The 14,495-nt window shown below is 47.7% G+C and overlaps 1 protein-coding gene across 2 annotated transcripts in view; it reads right to left on the bottom strand.

The window, feature by feature from the left end:
• SHISA5 (shisa family member 5) overlaps nt 1–14,495 on the bottom strand; it is a 37,046-nt gene that overhangs the window by 8,410 nt on the left and 14,141 nt on the right. For both annotated transcript variants that reach the window (XM_024243981.3, XM_024243980.3), the window contains exon 3: nt 2,924–3,004. In XM_024243981.3, the coding sequence (XP_024099749.1) occupies nt 2,924–3,004 (81 nt within the window). The remainder of the gene's footprint in view (nt 1–2,923; nt 3,005–14,495) is intronic.

The raw sequence follows: 14,495 nt of genomic DNA, 5'->3' as shown, positions 1-14,495 counted from the left end.
CAGGAAGCTGAGGCAGGAGAATTGCTTGAACCCAGGAGGCAGAGGTTGCAGTGAGCAGAGATTGTGCCACTGCACTCCAGCCTGGGCAACAGGAGAGAAACTCCATCTGAAAAAAAAAAAAAAAAAAGTAGCCCAGAGGGAGACAGCCAGAGGCAAGGGTCCCAAAATAAGGAGAGGAGGAGGGGTCAGTGGCAGGGAGTGGGGCAGAGCTGGGGTGGGGCTCCTGGCCTGGGGTCTTTCCCCTGCCTGGCTTCTCCTGAGCTCCTGGCCATGGCCTCGACAGCAGGGGCCAGGCCCTCAACAAGGAGCCAACTCTCCAGTGGACAAACAGTGCCCTTGGCCAAGTAGGCAGCACACGGATGCCCAGCAGAGGATGTCTCCTTGGGACCCAGAAAGACAGCCACCTGAGAGAGTTCAAAAGAGAGGAGTCACTGATGACCCTGTCCCCCTCCCCTCCTCCCAGCACCCACTTCTTTGGCTTCTGCACCTTTATAAAGCAGGTCCTAGGCATGAGCTGGGGCTCAGAACAAAGCAGAGGACAAGAGATGACATGAGGCGCAAGAGGGGGAGCATCACTCCAGTCACCTGCTTTTCTCGATGCATGGGCAAAATAGCCTGGGGCAGGAGGCAGCAGGGCACGCCAAGCACACAGCACACGAGGCCCAGTGCTGTGCACATCACGGCGGCAGCTGGGCTAACAGAACAGGTCCCACATGCACACCTTGGGGAGTCAGAGGTGCCTCTGAGCTGGCCCCAGTCACCTCCCTGCTGCCACAACCCCAAGAAGCCACTCCTCCTCCTATGCCCCTCTGGGAGCTTGTTCCGCACTGTCTCCTTGCTGTCCCAGCTCAAATCTCTAACATTGAGAAAAAAAAAAAAAGAAACAAAACAACCCTTCACATGGATTCTCCAACTCCTTTTTTTTGTTGTTACAACCTCTGCCTCCTGGGTTCAAGTGATTCTCCTGCCTCAGCCTAGAGAGTAGCTGGAATTACAGGCACCCGCCAACATGCCCAGCTAATTTTTGTTATTTTTAGTAGAGACGGGGTTTCACCATGTTGGCCAGGCTGGTCTTGAACTCCTGGCCTTAGGTGATCTGTCCACCTCAGCCTCCCAAAGTGCTGGGATTATAAGCATTAGCCACCACGCCCGGCCTCCCTTTTAAAAACAAAAAACAAAAAACACGGAGTCGCCCAGGCTGGAGTGCAGGGATTATTCCCAGGCAGGATCATACCTCACTGTAGCCCTGAACTCCTGGCATCCAGTGATCCTCCTGCCTCAGCCTCCCAAGTAGCTGGGACTACAGGAGTCTGGCACTGTGCCCAGCTTCAATGCCTGTCTTACTCCTCATCCATTCACGGCCAAAACTCTCCAAGGAGTTGCCTGCGACCAGCATACAATTTCCAACCGCTCTTCAATCTGCTCCACTGCCTGGCTCTTGCCCAGAGTGCCATGGACTCCGTGGTGTGAAATCTCCATTCCACAGCGCACTTCACCACAAGCCTGCCCTCCTCCAGTGTCCAGGCCCTGCTCCTTCCCACTCACTCCACAAGCTGCCTTGAGGGAGCTGCTGAATATAAGTCTCCATCCTCACCTCTCCCCACCAAGCTCTGGCTCTCTCTGGCCTCCAGCGCCTCTGGCCAGGAAGCCGCCTGAGGCCACCTCCTACAGAAACGACTTCCCACCTCCCACACCCACCCCATCTGCTCTTTCCGTCTTCCACAGAGCAGCCAGTGTGGTCTTCCTAAAACACCATTCAGTCCCCAGCGCTCCCAGAACCCTCTGTGATGCCCACTGTCCTCAGGACGAGGCCCACTCCTGGACTGCCTCCAGGCCCACACAGGCTGGGCATAGGCATCTCCCACAGGGCCATCTGAAAGCCCACTATCCTGGGCCTCAGGGCAGGACAGCCGCTCCTGGGGTCCTGGACGTGGAGGGGAAGGCCTGTAGAGATCTCAGGCTCCAACCAGCCCTGAGGTGTTGAGGAGGGGCACAGCTGCACTTCTTCCCCTCCTCCACGCACAGGAGCCCTGCCCTGATTCTGCTGTAGCCAGTGAGGCCCCACACCTGCCTGGGCCTACAGGATGGGATGGGGCAAAACAAGAACCCAAGCCCCCACTCAGGCCCAGAGCCCAAGGTCCCTTCCTCCAAAGGGGCAACCCTGCCCTCCTGGGCAGACCTTTTCTTTAAGTGTCTTCTAGATCCACCAGGGCAGGGGGAGACAGCAAGTGGAACAGACCCAGCCGGGAAAGCCCACCCTAGTGGCTGCACACCCATTCCACCTCCAGGAAGATGTCACAACTCCTGTTACGGTGGCAATAACACAGGCCGGAGCCCAGCCAAGGGGACTGGGGTTTGGGGGCTGGGGTTGCTCCTTGGTTTCCTGAGAGGAGAGTCCTGACACAGTAACCATGACCCACAAAGCTTGACACAGCAACTGTGGCATCATCGGTTGTCCCAGGACCTCTCCCCACCGTTATCACTCCATTACCATGTGCTTGCCAGCACCACCATCACCCCATCACCATCACCATTGTCACCAATGCCCAATCACAATATACCCGCCCCCATCTACCATCATCGCATGCCCACTACAGCCCCTTCTCTGTCACTCCTGCCCCCATCGGGACCCATCAGTCATCTGCTGACTCAACCCAGCATCTAGGTCAATGTACCCCGACCCCTGGCCCTTCAATTGTCAATCCCCGACCACAGTCGCCCACGTCCCCACCACCCCAGCACACTAATGAAGACACCTTCACAGCATAAGGAGCAAGTGTCCTTGTGGTCAGATATGGTGACAGTTTCTTGGGCTCCACCCCAATGACCGAATCATCCCAGTCCCCCAGATGCACACTGGCCCCCCTGAGCCCTCTTGTCACCTTTGCCAGGAAGATGCACCCAGCCAGCAGGCTTTACTTACCCTGACATGGGGTCGTTGTAGCCAGGGCGAAACCTCAGTGCCGAGCCCAGCTGCTCCACCGGCTCTACACTGGCAGGCACACTGCAAACAGGAAACCTCGTGATTAGCACAATGAAGCCCCACCGAGCGCGCCAGCACAAACACTACCTTAGGGCACCACAAAACGTGCACAGAAGCTACTATGAACCAGTGGCTTCAATGGCCTTCCAGAGGTGGACTCTGCCCACACCGGGATCTCACAGCACAAAGCCACACATCCTCTCAGGTGTCCACCAGACTGTCTCCAGGAGAGAACATATGTTAGGCCACAAAACAAGTCTCAGCAGATTTTAGAAGACAGATACCATACAAAGGATCTTCTCTGACCACAACAGGATGAAGTTACAAATCAGTAACTACATTGCCACAAAGTTTATTACAATTTTTTTTTGTTTTTGAGATGGAGTCTTCCTTTGTCGCCCAGGCTGGAGTGCAGAGGCATGATCTTGGCTCACTGCAACCTCCGCCTCCCAGGTTCAAGCGATTCTCCTGCCTCACCCTCCTGGGTAGCTGGGATTACAGGCACCTGCCACCATGAGCAGCTAATTTTTGTATTTTTAGTAGAGACGGTGTTTCACCATATTGGCCGGGCTGGTCTCGAACTCCTGACCTCGTGATCTGCCCACCTTGGACTCCCAAAGTGCTGGGATTACAGGCGTTAGCCACCACACCTGGCCTACATTTCCACAAAGTTTTTTTTTTATTATTTGAGACACAGTCTTGCTCTCTCGCCCAGGCTGGAGTGTGGTGGCGCGATCTCGGCTCACTGCAAGCTCCGCCTCCCGGCTTCACACCATTCTCCTGCTTCAGCCTCCCAAGTAGCTGGGTCTACAGGCGCCTACCACCACGCCTGGCTAATTTTTTGTATTTTTAGTAGAGACAAGGTTTCACCATGTTAGCCAGGATGGTCTCGATCTCCTGACCTCGTGATCCCCTGACCTCGTGATCCGCCTACCTCGGCCTCCCAAAGTGCTGGGATTACAGGCGTGAGCCACCACGCCTGGCCTCCACAAAGTTTTTTTAAAAAGTACTAAAAACAACAACAAAACAACAACAACAACAACAACAAACTCCTACCTTGGGAAACTAAGAAGGTACAAAAAAAAAAGCAAAATAAAACCAAAACTCTTGATTTGCATTGTGTTAAATAAGAACTCATAAAGGATACTTACCTGGCAGGGGAGAAGGTACCATGATCACAAAGAAGTAATAAAGGAAATTAACAAGTATGTAGAACTGAATGATGAAAATACATCAAAATTCGTGAAACACAGATAAAATAGTTCTTAGATGGAGATTTATATTTTTAATAGAATTTATCAAGAAATAGGGGGGCCGAGGAGGGTGGATCTCAAGGTCAGGAGTTCGAGACTAGCCTGTCCAGGATGGTGGAACCCCGTCTCTACTAAAAATACAAAAATTAGCCAGGCTCGGTGGCACGCACCTGTAATCCCAGTTACTCAGGAGGCTGAGGCAGGAGAATTGCTTGAACCTGGGAGGCGGAGGTTGCAGTAAGCTGAGATCACGTCACTGCACTGAAGCCTAGGCGACAGAGCAAGACTCAATCTCAAAAATAATAATAATAATAATTTATCAGGAAACAGGAATGGTTAAAAATAAATGATATGGGCCAGGTGAAGTGACTCATGCCTGTAATCCCAGTGCTTTGGGAGACCGAGGCAGGCAGATCACCTGAGGTCAGGAGTTCAAGACCAGCCTGGCCAACATGGTGAAACCTCATCTCTACTAAAAATACAAAAATTAGCCAGGCGTGGTGGCGGGCACCTGTAATCCCAGCTACTCTGGAGGCTGAGGCAGGGTAATTGCTTCGACCCAGGTGGTGGAGGCTGCAGTGAGCCGAGATCACACCATTGCAATCCAGCCTGGGCGACAACAGCGAGACTCCATCTTGAAAAATAATAAGAATAAATAAATAAAAAAGATGATATTAAACTCAAAATGTGCCGGGCGTGGTGGCTCACGCCTGTAATCCCAGCACTTTGGGAGGCCAAGGTGGGTGGATCACGAGGTCAGGAGTTCAAGACCAGCCTGGCCAAGATGGTAAAACCCTGTCTGTACTAAAAACACAAAAAATTACCCGGGTGTGGTGGCAGGCGCCTGTAATCGCAGCTACTCAGGAGGCTGAGGCAGAGAACTGCTTGAACCCGGGAGGTGGAGGTTGCAGTGAGCCAAGATTGTGCCACTGCACTCCAGCCTTGGCAACAGACCGAGACTCCATCTCAAAAAAATAAAATAAAATAAACTCAAGATGATTTCTTTAAAAGTAATGGAAAACACAGCCGGGTTGGTGGCTCACGCCTGTAATAACAGCACTTTGGGAGGCCGAGGAGGGCAGATCACGAGGTCAGGAGTTCGAGACCAGCCTGGCTAACATAGCGAAACCCCATCTCTACTAAAACTACAAAAATTAGCCTGGTGTGGTGGTGGCCGCCTGTAATCCCAGCTACTCAGGAGGCTGAGGCAGGAGAATTGTTTGAACCTGGGAGGTGGAGGTTGTAGTGATCCAAGATCATGCCATTGCACTCCAGCCTGGGTGAAAAGAGCAAGACTGTCTCGGATGGGTGCGGTGGCTCACGCCTATAATCCCAGCACTTTGGGAGGCCAAGGCAGGTGGATCACGAGGTCAGGAGATCGAGACCATCCTGGCTAACATGGTGAAACCCTGTCTCTACTAAAAATACAAAAAAATTAGCCAGGCGTGGTGGCGGGCACCTGTAGTCCCAGCTACACGGGAGGCTGAGGCAGGAGAATGGTGTGAACCCGGAAGGCGGAGGTTGCAGTGAGCCGAGATCACGCCACTGCACTCCAGCCTGGGGGACAGAGTGAGACTCCGTCTCACAAAAAAGAAAAAAAAAAAGACTCTGTCTCAAAAAAAAAAAAAAAAAAGTAATGGAAAACCCAAAAAACAAGGAAGAAATTAATAAAGGTAAGTGCAAAAATAAAACAGAATAGCCATAGAGAATAATAGAGAAGATTAGCAAACCAAAGCTGATAGATCTCTGACAAGACTAACCACGAAAAAGGAGGGCAGCCAAGTGCAGTAGCACACGCCTGTGGTCCCAGCTACTCAGGAGGCTTAGGTGGGAGGATCACTTGAGCCCAGGAGTTCCAGGCTGCAGTGAGCTGTGATCACGCCACTGCACTGTAGCCTGGGCGACAGAGTGAGACCCTGTCTCGAAAACAATAAATAAATAAAATAACATAATAACATTATTTGGATTCTGATTTGGACAAACCATCTGTGAAAAGGCATTTTGGAAACTAGTGGAGGCAACTGAACACAGTATCGAAAGCTATCAGTGAATTACTGTTAATTGTGCCAAATATGATAGTGGTTATATTTCCCGTATATTGGAAGGGAAATAGTTATATTTCCCTTCAAGGACCTCATTTTTAGCAATGAAAACTCACTTTTTTTTTTTTGAGACAGAGTCTTGTCTGTTGTCGCCCAGGCTGGAGTGCAGTGGTACAATCTCAGCTCACTGCAACCTCTGCCTCCCAGGTTCAAGCGATTCTCCTGCCTCAGCCTCCTGAGTAGCTGGGATTACAGGTATGCGCCACCACACCCGGCTAATTTTTGTATTTTTAGTAGAGATGGGGTTTCACCATGTTAGTCAGGCTGGACTCGAACTCCTGACCTCGTGATCCACCCATCTCGGCCTCCCAAAATTCTAGGATTACAGGTGTGAGCCACCATGCCCGGCCTTTTTTTCTTTGAGACAGGGTCTCATCTGTCACCCAGGCTGGAATGCAGTGGTGTGATCACAGCTCACTGCAGCTATGACCTCCCGGGCTCAAGTGATCCTCCCACCTCAGCCTCCCAAGTAGCTGGGAATACAGGCACATGCCACCCCACCTAGCTAATTTTTTGAATTTTTTGTAGACATAAGGTCTCACTGTGTTGCCCAGGTTGGTCTGAAACTCCTGGACTCAAGTGATCCTCCCGCCTCAGCTTCCCAAAGTGCTGGGATTACAGGTGTGAGCCACTGCACCCAGCCAAATACTAATATTTAAGGAGAACTTTTTATGATGTCTGAGATTTGCTTTAAAATAATTCAGAAAAAGAAAAGTGGTGGGAAGTATATAGCACAATGGTGTCAGAGTATTGGTAACCGAAGTGGGTGATGGATGCATTGAGTTATATTGTTCTCTCTGCTTTTGTACTTATTTGAAACTTTCCAAAATTAGATGTAAAACAGAATAAAATGTAAAAGCGTTATGAACAATTATACACTTGGAGGAAAACCAGTAAAGCTGAGGAGAAAATATTTTTTAAGAAAACTGTGGGCTGGGTGCGGTGGCTCATGCCTGTAATCCCAACACTTTGAGAAGCCAAGGCAGGCAGATCACCTAATGTCAGGAGTTTGAGACCAGCCTGGCCAACATGGTGAAACCCTGTCTCTACTAAAAATACAAAAATTAGCGGGGCGTGGTGGCACCTGCCTGTAATTCCAGCTACTCGGGAGGTGGAGACAGGAGAATTGCTTGAACCCAGGAGGCGAAGGTTGCAGTGAGCCGAGATTGCGCTACTCCAGCCTGGGTGACAGAGCGAGACTCCGTCCCAAAAAAAAAAAAAGAAGGCCGGGCACAGTGGCTCATGCCTGTAATTCCAGCACTTTGAGAGGCCAAGGCAGGCAGATCACCTGAGGTCAGGAGTTCGAGACTGGCCTGGCCAACATGGTGAAACCCCATCTCTACTAAAAATACAAAAAATTAGCTAGGCGTGGTGGCAGGCGCCTGTAGTCCCAGCTACTCAGGAGGCTGAGGCAGGAGAATCGCTTGAACCCAGAAGGCGGAGGTTGCAGTGAGCCAAGATGGCGCCACTGCACTCCAGCCTGGGCAATGAGAGCAAAACTCCACCTCAAAAAAAGAAATCTGTGGCCAAGTGCAATGGCTCATGCCTACAGGCATGTAGTAGTACTTCGGGAGGCTGAGGCTAGAGAATCGCTTGAGCCCAGGAGTTCCAAACCAGACTGAGCAACATGGTGAGACCCCTTCTCTACAAAAAATACAAAAGTTGGCTGGGCATGTGGTCCCAGCTACTCAACAGGCTGAGGCAGGAGGATCACTTGAGGGAGGCAGAGGCTGCAGTGAGCCGTGATCATGCCACTACACTTCAGCCTGGGGGACACAGCAAGACTCAGTCTCAAAAAAACCAAAAGAAATAAAGAAAAGAAATCAGTGTGAGACCGGGCGCGGTGGTTCACGCCTGTAATCCCAGCACTTTGGGAGGCCAAGGCGGGCGGATCACCTGAGGTCGGGAGTTCAAGACCAGCCTGACCAACATGGAGAAACCCCGTCTCTACTAAAAATACAAAATTAGCCAAGCGTGGTGGTGCATGCCTGTAATCCCAGCTACTAGGGAGGCTGAGGCAGGAGAATCGCTTGAACCTGAGAGGTGGAGGTTTCAGGGAGCCAAGATCGTGCCATTGCACTCCAGCATGGGCAACAAGAGCAAAACTCCATCTCAAAATATATATGAATTTTATAATATATTAAATATATATTATATATTTATATATCTATATATTATATAAAATGTATATTATATATAAAATCTATATATAATATATATATACATATAAAAGAAATCAGTGTGAAAGCTTCAGAGAGCAATGGAAAGAATGTGAAGCTGATATGAGTGGTGATGAGGCTGGGGACAAAGATCCAGAGATGAGCCTGAGAGCTGAGGTCCTTTTTCTCCTTGGAGCATTAGCCAGTTTCAGAAGGGCAGCTGAGAAGCTGAGCAGCACTTCTGGAAGCTTCAGGAGACCAAGGTGACAGGGCTTAGATCCAGAGCCCACCAGGTGAGGCGGCCCTGATGACCCCCATTCACTTAGGCTGGGACCCGAAAAGCTGTACCTTAAGAGGAAGGGAGAGATTAAGTAGACGGCTCAGCCTCTAATCATTTCAGTCTCTACAACTAGACCAGGTGATCTGACAACGCTAGAGTTACTGCCAGAAGCAACCTAAATCCTCCCTGGAGAAAGTCCTGAGCTCCAAATTTCTATAATCAATTTTGCAAATGTGATGTTAGGCACACAATCAAAAATTTTCAGGAACACTAGGAGACTAGACAGTATGAATAGAAAAAGCAGAAACAACTGACAATAGAAAATAGATTATAGATTATATATATATAATCTATATCATATATAGATTATAGATTATATATATAATCTATATCATATATAGATTATAGATTATATATATAATCTATATCATATATAGATTATATAGAATCTATATCATATGTAGATTTTATATATGATATAGATTATATAGAATCTATATTATAAATAGATTATATATATAATACAGATTATATATTATTATATATTATATATTTATAATATATAATATACAATAGATTATAGATTATATATTATAGATTTCATATATATTATATATATATCTTATATATATAATATTATAATAGATTATAAGCTCACGCCTATAGTCCCAGCACTTTGGGAGGCGGAGGCGGGTGGATCACCTGAGGTCAGGAGTTCGAGACCAGCTTGGTCAACATGGTGAAACCCTGTCTCTACTAAAAATAAAAATAAAATAAAATAAAATAAAAATTAGCCAGGCATGGTGGCGCATGCCTGTAATCCCTGTAATGCCTGTACTCGGGAGGCTGAGACAGGAGAATCACTTGAACCCGGGAGGCAGAGATTACAGTGAGCCGAGACTGACCCACTGCACGTCAGCCTGGGTGACAGAGACGAGACTCCATCTCAAATAAAAAAAAGAAAGAAAGAAAAGAAAAGAAAAGAAAAACCCACAGGCGGCCAGGTGTGGCGGCTCATGCCTATAATCCTAGCACTCTGGGAGGCCAAGGTGGAAGGATTGCTTAAGCCCAGGAGTTCAAGACCAGCCTGGGCAATGTAGGGAGATCCCATCAGTATTTAAAAAATATAATAATACCCATAGGCACACACACACACACACACACACACACACACACACACACACACACACACTCCCACACACTCCCACACAGATGCGCCTGCCAAGAGTTTTCTAAAACTGAAATTTAACAAATTCCATATACCAATTTGAGGGGAATCGATATCTTTAAAATATGGTCTTCCAATTCATGAGCCCTGTCTATGCCTCCATTTATTTAGGGCTATGATTTTTTGTAATAATGTTTTATGTATTTTATAGTTTATATGCTTTATGAACATACAGTTTATATGTTTTAATGTTTATAGTTTATATGCTTATATGTTTTATAAATACACAGTTTGTATGTTTTACAGTTTATGGTTCATAGTTTTCTGTGTAGAAATTTTGTCTTTCCTAGGTTTTTGATGTTTTTGATGCTATTGGAAATGTCTTTTGAAATTATATTTTTAATTAGAAGTTTAATAGATTTTTTTATTATACAGACCTTGTATGTCTCACACACACACAAAAAAAAGAAATACCAGCTGGGCGCAGTGGCTCACATCTGTAATCCCAGCACTTTGGGAGGCCAAGGTGGGTGAATCACCTGAGGTAAGGAGTTCAAGGCCAGCCTGGCCAACATAGCAAAACCCTGTCTACTAAAAATACCAAAAAAATTATCTGGGCATGGTGGCACATGCCTGTAATCCAAGTTACTTGGGAGGCTGAGGTAGGAGAATCGCTTGAACCTGGGAGGCAGAGGTTGCAGTGAGCCAAGATCGCGCCACTGCACTCCAGCCTGGGCAACAGAGTGAGACTCTGTCTCAAAAAAACAAAACAAAACAAAACAAAAGAAATACCCATGGGGGATATTTCTTTAGATGTTAAACAAAACAAAATTTAAAAGCATTATAAACAATTATACCCTAATACATTTGAAGGAAAACCAGTGAAGCTAAGGAGAAAAATTTGCTTTAAAATACTGAAATTATCAGACACTGACATTAGAATAACAACACGTACACTGTTTAAAGATTACACAGTGAGATTAAAGGAAAAAAGAGCTTAAAGAGATTAAACAAAAGATTGAGCAATTCAGAGGAAAACTTGAAATATATGGGATATTTAGTGTTGAAGGAGCAGCTTGGATCCTCTTGACTGCTTTTTTTTTTTTTTTTTTTTTGGAGACAGAGTCTTGCTTGTAGCCCAATCTCGGCTCAATGCAAGCTCCGCCTCCCAGGTTCACGCCATTCTCCTGCCTCAGCCTCCTGAGTAGCTGGGACTACAGGCGCCCACCACCATGCCCGGCTAACTTTTTGTATTTTTAGTAGAGACGGGGTTTCACCGTGTTAACCAGGATGGTCTCGATCTCCTGACCTCGTGATCCGCCCACCTCGGCCTCCCAAAGTGCTGGGATTATAGGTGTGAGCCACCGTACCCGGCCAACTGCTTATAGTAAAATGTGAAAAGGCCAGGCGCGGTGGCTCACGCCTGTAATCCCAGCACTTTGGGAGGCCGAGGCGGGCAGATCACCTGAGGTCGGGAGTTCGAGACCAGCCTGGCCAACATGGAGAAACCCCGTCTCTACTAAAAACACAAAATTAGCCGTGCGTGGTGGCACATGCCTGTAATCCCAGCTACTAGGGAGGCTGAGGCAGCAGAATCGCTTGAACCCGGGAGGTGGAGGTTGCGGTGAGCTGAGATCGTGCCATTGCACTCCAGCCTGGGCAACAAGAGCGAAACTCCGTCTCAAAAAAAAAAAAAAAAGAAGTGAAAAAAGAGAAATAAATTGTTAAGCAAAAAAAGAACTAGAATTTAAAAATCTGGACAATTCTCAGCCTATCCATACTGTAAATACTAAGAGAGTAGTCCAAAAACTGCGAGGTAAGGAGATTAGAATGGGTATGAACCACTGACCTAATCAGTCACCCTAGCAGCTGCCAGAGGGGAGAAAGGAGATGAAGTGAAGGAAGGCTGTCGGACGTCTAAGATCCTACAGGACTGGGCCATAGAGCAAGCTTGTCCAACCTGTGGCCAGCGGCCCACATTCAGGCCAGGATGGCTTTGAATGTGGCCCAACACAAATTCTTAAACTTTCTTAAAACATTATGAGATTTTTTTTTTTGAAAAAAATTTTTTTTTTTTTGCTCATCAGCTATCATTAGTATGTTTTACGTGTGGCCCAAGACAATTTTCTTCTTCCAAAGTGGCCCAGAGAAGGCAAAAGATTGGACACCCCTGCTACAGCTATTTATTTTTTTTTTTAGCCAGAGTCTCACTCTGTCACCCAAGCTGGAGTGCAGTGACATGATCTCGGCTCACTGCAAGCTCTGCCTCCCGGGTTCACGCCATTCTCCTGCCTCAGCCTCCCGAGTAGCTGGGACTACAGGCGCCCGCCACCATGCCTGGCTAACTTTTTGTATTTTGTTTAATAGAGACGGGGTTTCACCATGTTAGTCAGGATGGTCTCGATCTCCTGACCTTGTGATCCGCCCGCCTTGGCCTCCCAAAGTGCTGGGATTACAAGTGTGAGCCACTGTGCCTGGCCTTTTTTTCTTTTTTGAGACAGGGTCTCACTCTGCCACCCAAGCTGGAGTGCAGTAGTGTGATCACAGCTCACTGCAACCTTGATCTCCTAGGCTAAAGCAATCCTCCTACCTCAGCCTCCTGAGTAGCTGGGGCTACAAGTGCATGCTACCATGCCCAGCTAATTAAAAAAAAAAAAAATTATAGAGATGAGGTCTCACTATATTGCCCAGGCTGGCCTCGAACTCCTGGGCTCAAGCAATCCTCCCACCTCAGCCTCTCAAAGTACTGGGATTACAGGTGTCAGCCATCATGCTTGGCACAGCTATTTTCAAGGTGCAGTGTTCTTAAAGACAAGAAAAGGACCCCAAAGACAATTCAATAATCAAGGCTGCCACTCCCACCACAGGCCTAGAGTGCACAGGCTGGAACCGGGTTGCCGCCACCTCAGTTGTTTTTTTTTTTTTTTTCTGAGACAGAGTTTTTGCTCTTGCCGCCCAGGCTGGCTGGAGTGCAATGGCGCAATCTCGGTTCACCACAACCTCCACCTCCTGGGTTCAAGCGATTCTCCTGCCTCAGCCTCCCAAGTAGCTGGGATTACAGGCATGCGCCACCACGCCCAGCTATTTTTGCATTATTAATAGAGACGGGGTTTCTCTATGTTGGTCAGGCTGGTCTCAAACTCCTGACCTCAGGTGATCCGCCCACCTCGGCTTCCCAAAGTGCTAGGATTACAGGCATGAGCCACTGCGCCCGGCCGGCCACCTCAGTTTTGAAGGCCAGGACCACCACCCAGCAGAGCCACGGGGGTGCAGCCCTCACCACAGTGGGTCCAGAGGGCAGAGTGTCCAGCCAAAGAGGATTATTCCCAAGGCTTAAAGTCTACTGGAGTTTGTCTTGCTATAATTTAGAATTGCTTGGCACTGAGAACTAAACTGATTTTTTTTATCTTGCCCAAATTCCTATCTAAGGGGCCTGGGGAGTCATGCCCTACAAATCATAAATTCTCATCAAATGGGTTTTATTTAACCCGATATATCGTGATTTACTTTCCAACCTGACTCTGGCATAACATTACGAGACAAGGAAAAAAAATAAAAACATTTTACCCCAAAACATGTTTCTTTGCCATATTTTGAAATGACCTTGCAAAGCTGTTCTCTATGGGAGAAAATATGCATCTGTAAAGAATCTCTATTAACATAGCTAGATCTTTTCCTTCCAGACCCTCCCAATCCTAAAGAGATTAACTAAAATCTGAATAGGAAACATTTGTCATCTATTGTCTCTAAGGGCAGCCACTAGAAGACTTCAAAAGAACTTTGGGCTCCACAATCTTTATCTTAATCTGAACATTCCTTTTCTATCAATCAGTTTTGTCTTTAGACAAACTCAACCAATTGTCAAACCAGAAAACGTTTAAATTCACTTACAGGCTGGAAGCTCCCCACCCTCCCAACCTCCCGCCCTTTGAGTTGTCCCACCTTTCTGGACAAAACCAATGTATTTCTTCTTCTTCTTTTTTTTTTTTTTTATATGGGGTCTCGCTCTGCCGCCCAGGCTGGAGTGCAGTGGCTTGATCTCTGCTCACTGCAAGCTCCGCCTCCCAGGTTCACGCCATTCTCCTGCCTCAGCCTCCCGAGTAGCTGGGACTACAAGCGCCCGTCACCATGCCCGGCTAATTTTTTGTATTTTTAGTCGAGACGGGGTTTCACCGTGTTAGCCAGGATGGTCTCGATTTCCTGACCTCGTGATCCGCTCACCTCGGCCTCCCAAAGTGCTGGGATTACAGGCGTGAGCCACCGCGCCCAGCCTAACCAATGTATTTGATTGATGTCTCATGCCTCTCTAAAATGCATGAAACCAAGCTGTGCCCGGACCACCTTGGGCACATGTTCTCAGGACCTCTTGAGGGCTGTTTCACGGGCCATGGTCACTCATATTTGGCTCCGAATAAATTTCTTCAAATATTTTACAGAGTTTGGCTCTTCGTTGACAGCACCTATCACTTCCTACTGTTTTCGTTTGTTTGTTTTTGTTTTGTTTTGTTTTGTTTGAGTCAAGGGTCTCACTCTGTCCCAGGCTGGAGTAG

Source organism: Pongo abelii, chromosome 2 (genome assembly GCF_028885655.2).
Source record: "Pongo abelii isolate AG06213 chromosome 2, NHGRI_mPonAbe1-v2.0_pri, whole genome shotgun sequence".
NCBI classification, from domain to species: domain Eukaryota; kingdom Metazoa; phylum Chordata; class Mammalia; order Primates; family Hominidae; genus Pongo; species Pongo abelii.
The sequence above is the reverse complement of the archived record's forward strand: the minus strand, read 5'-3'. Positions and strand labels throughout refer to the sequence as shown.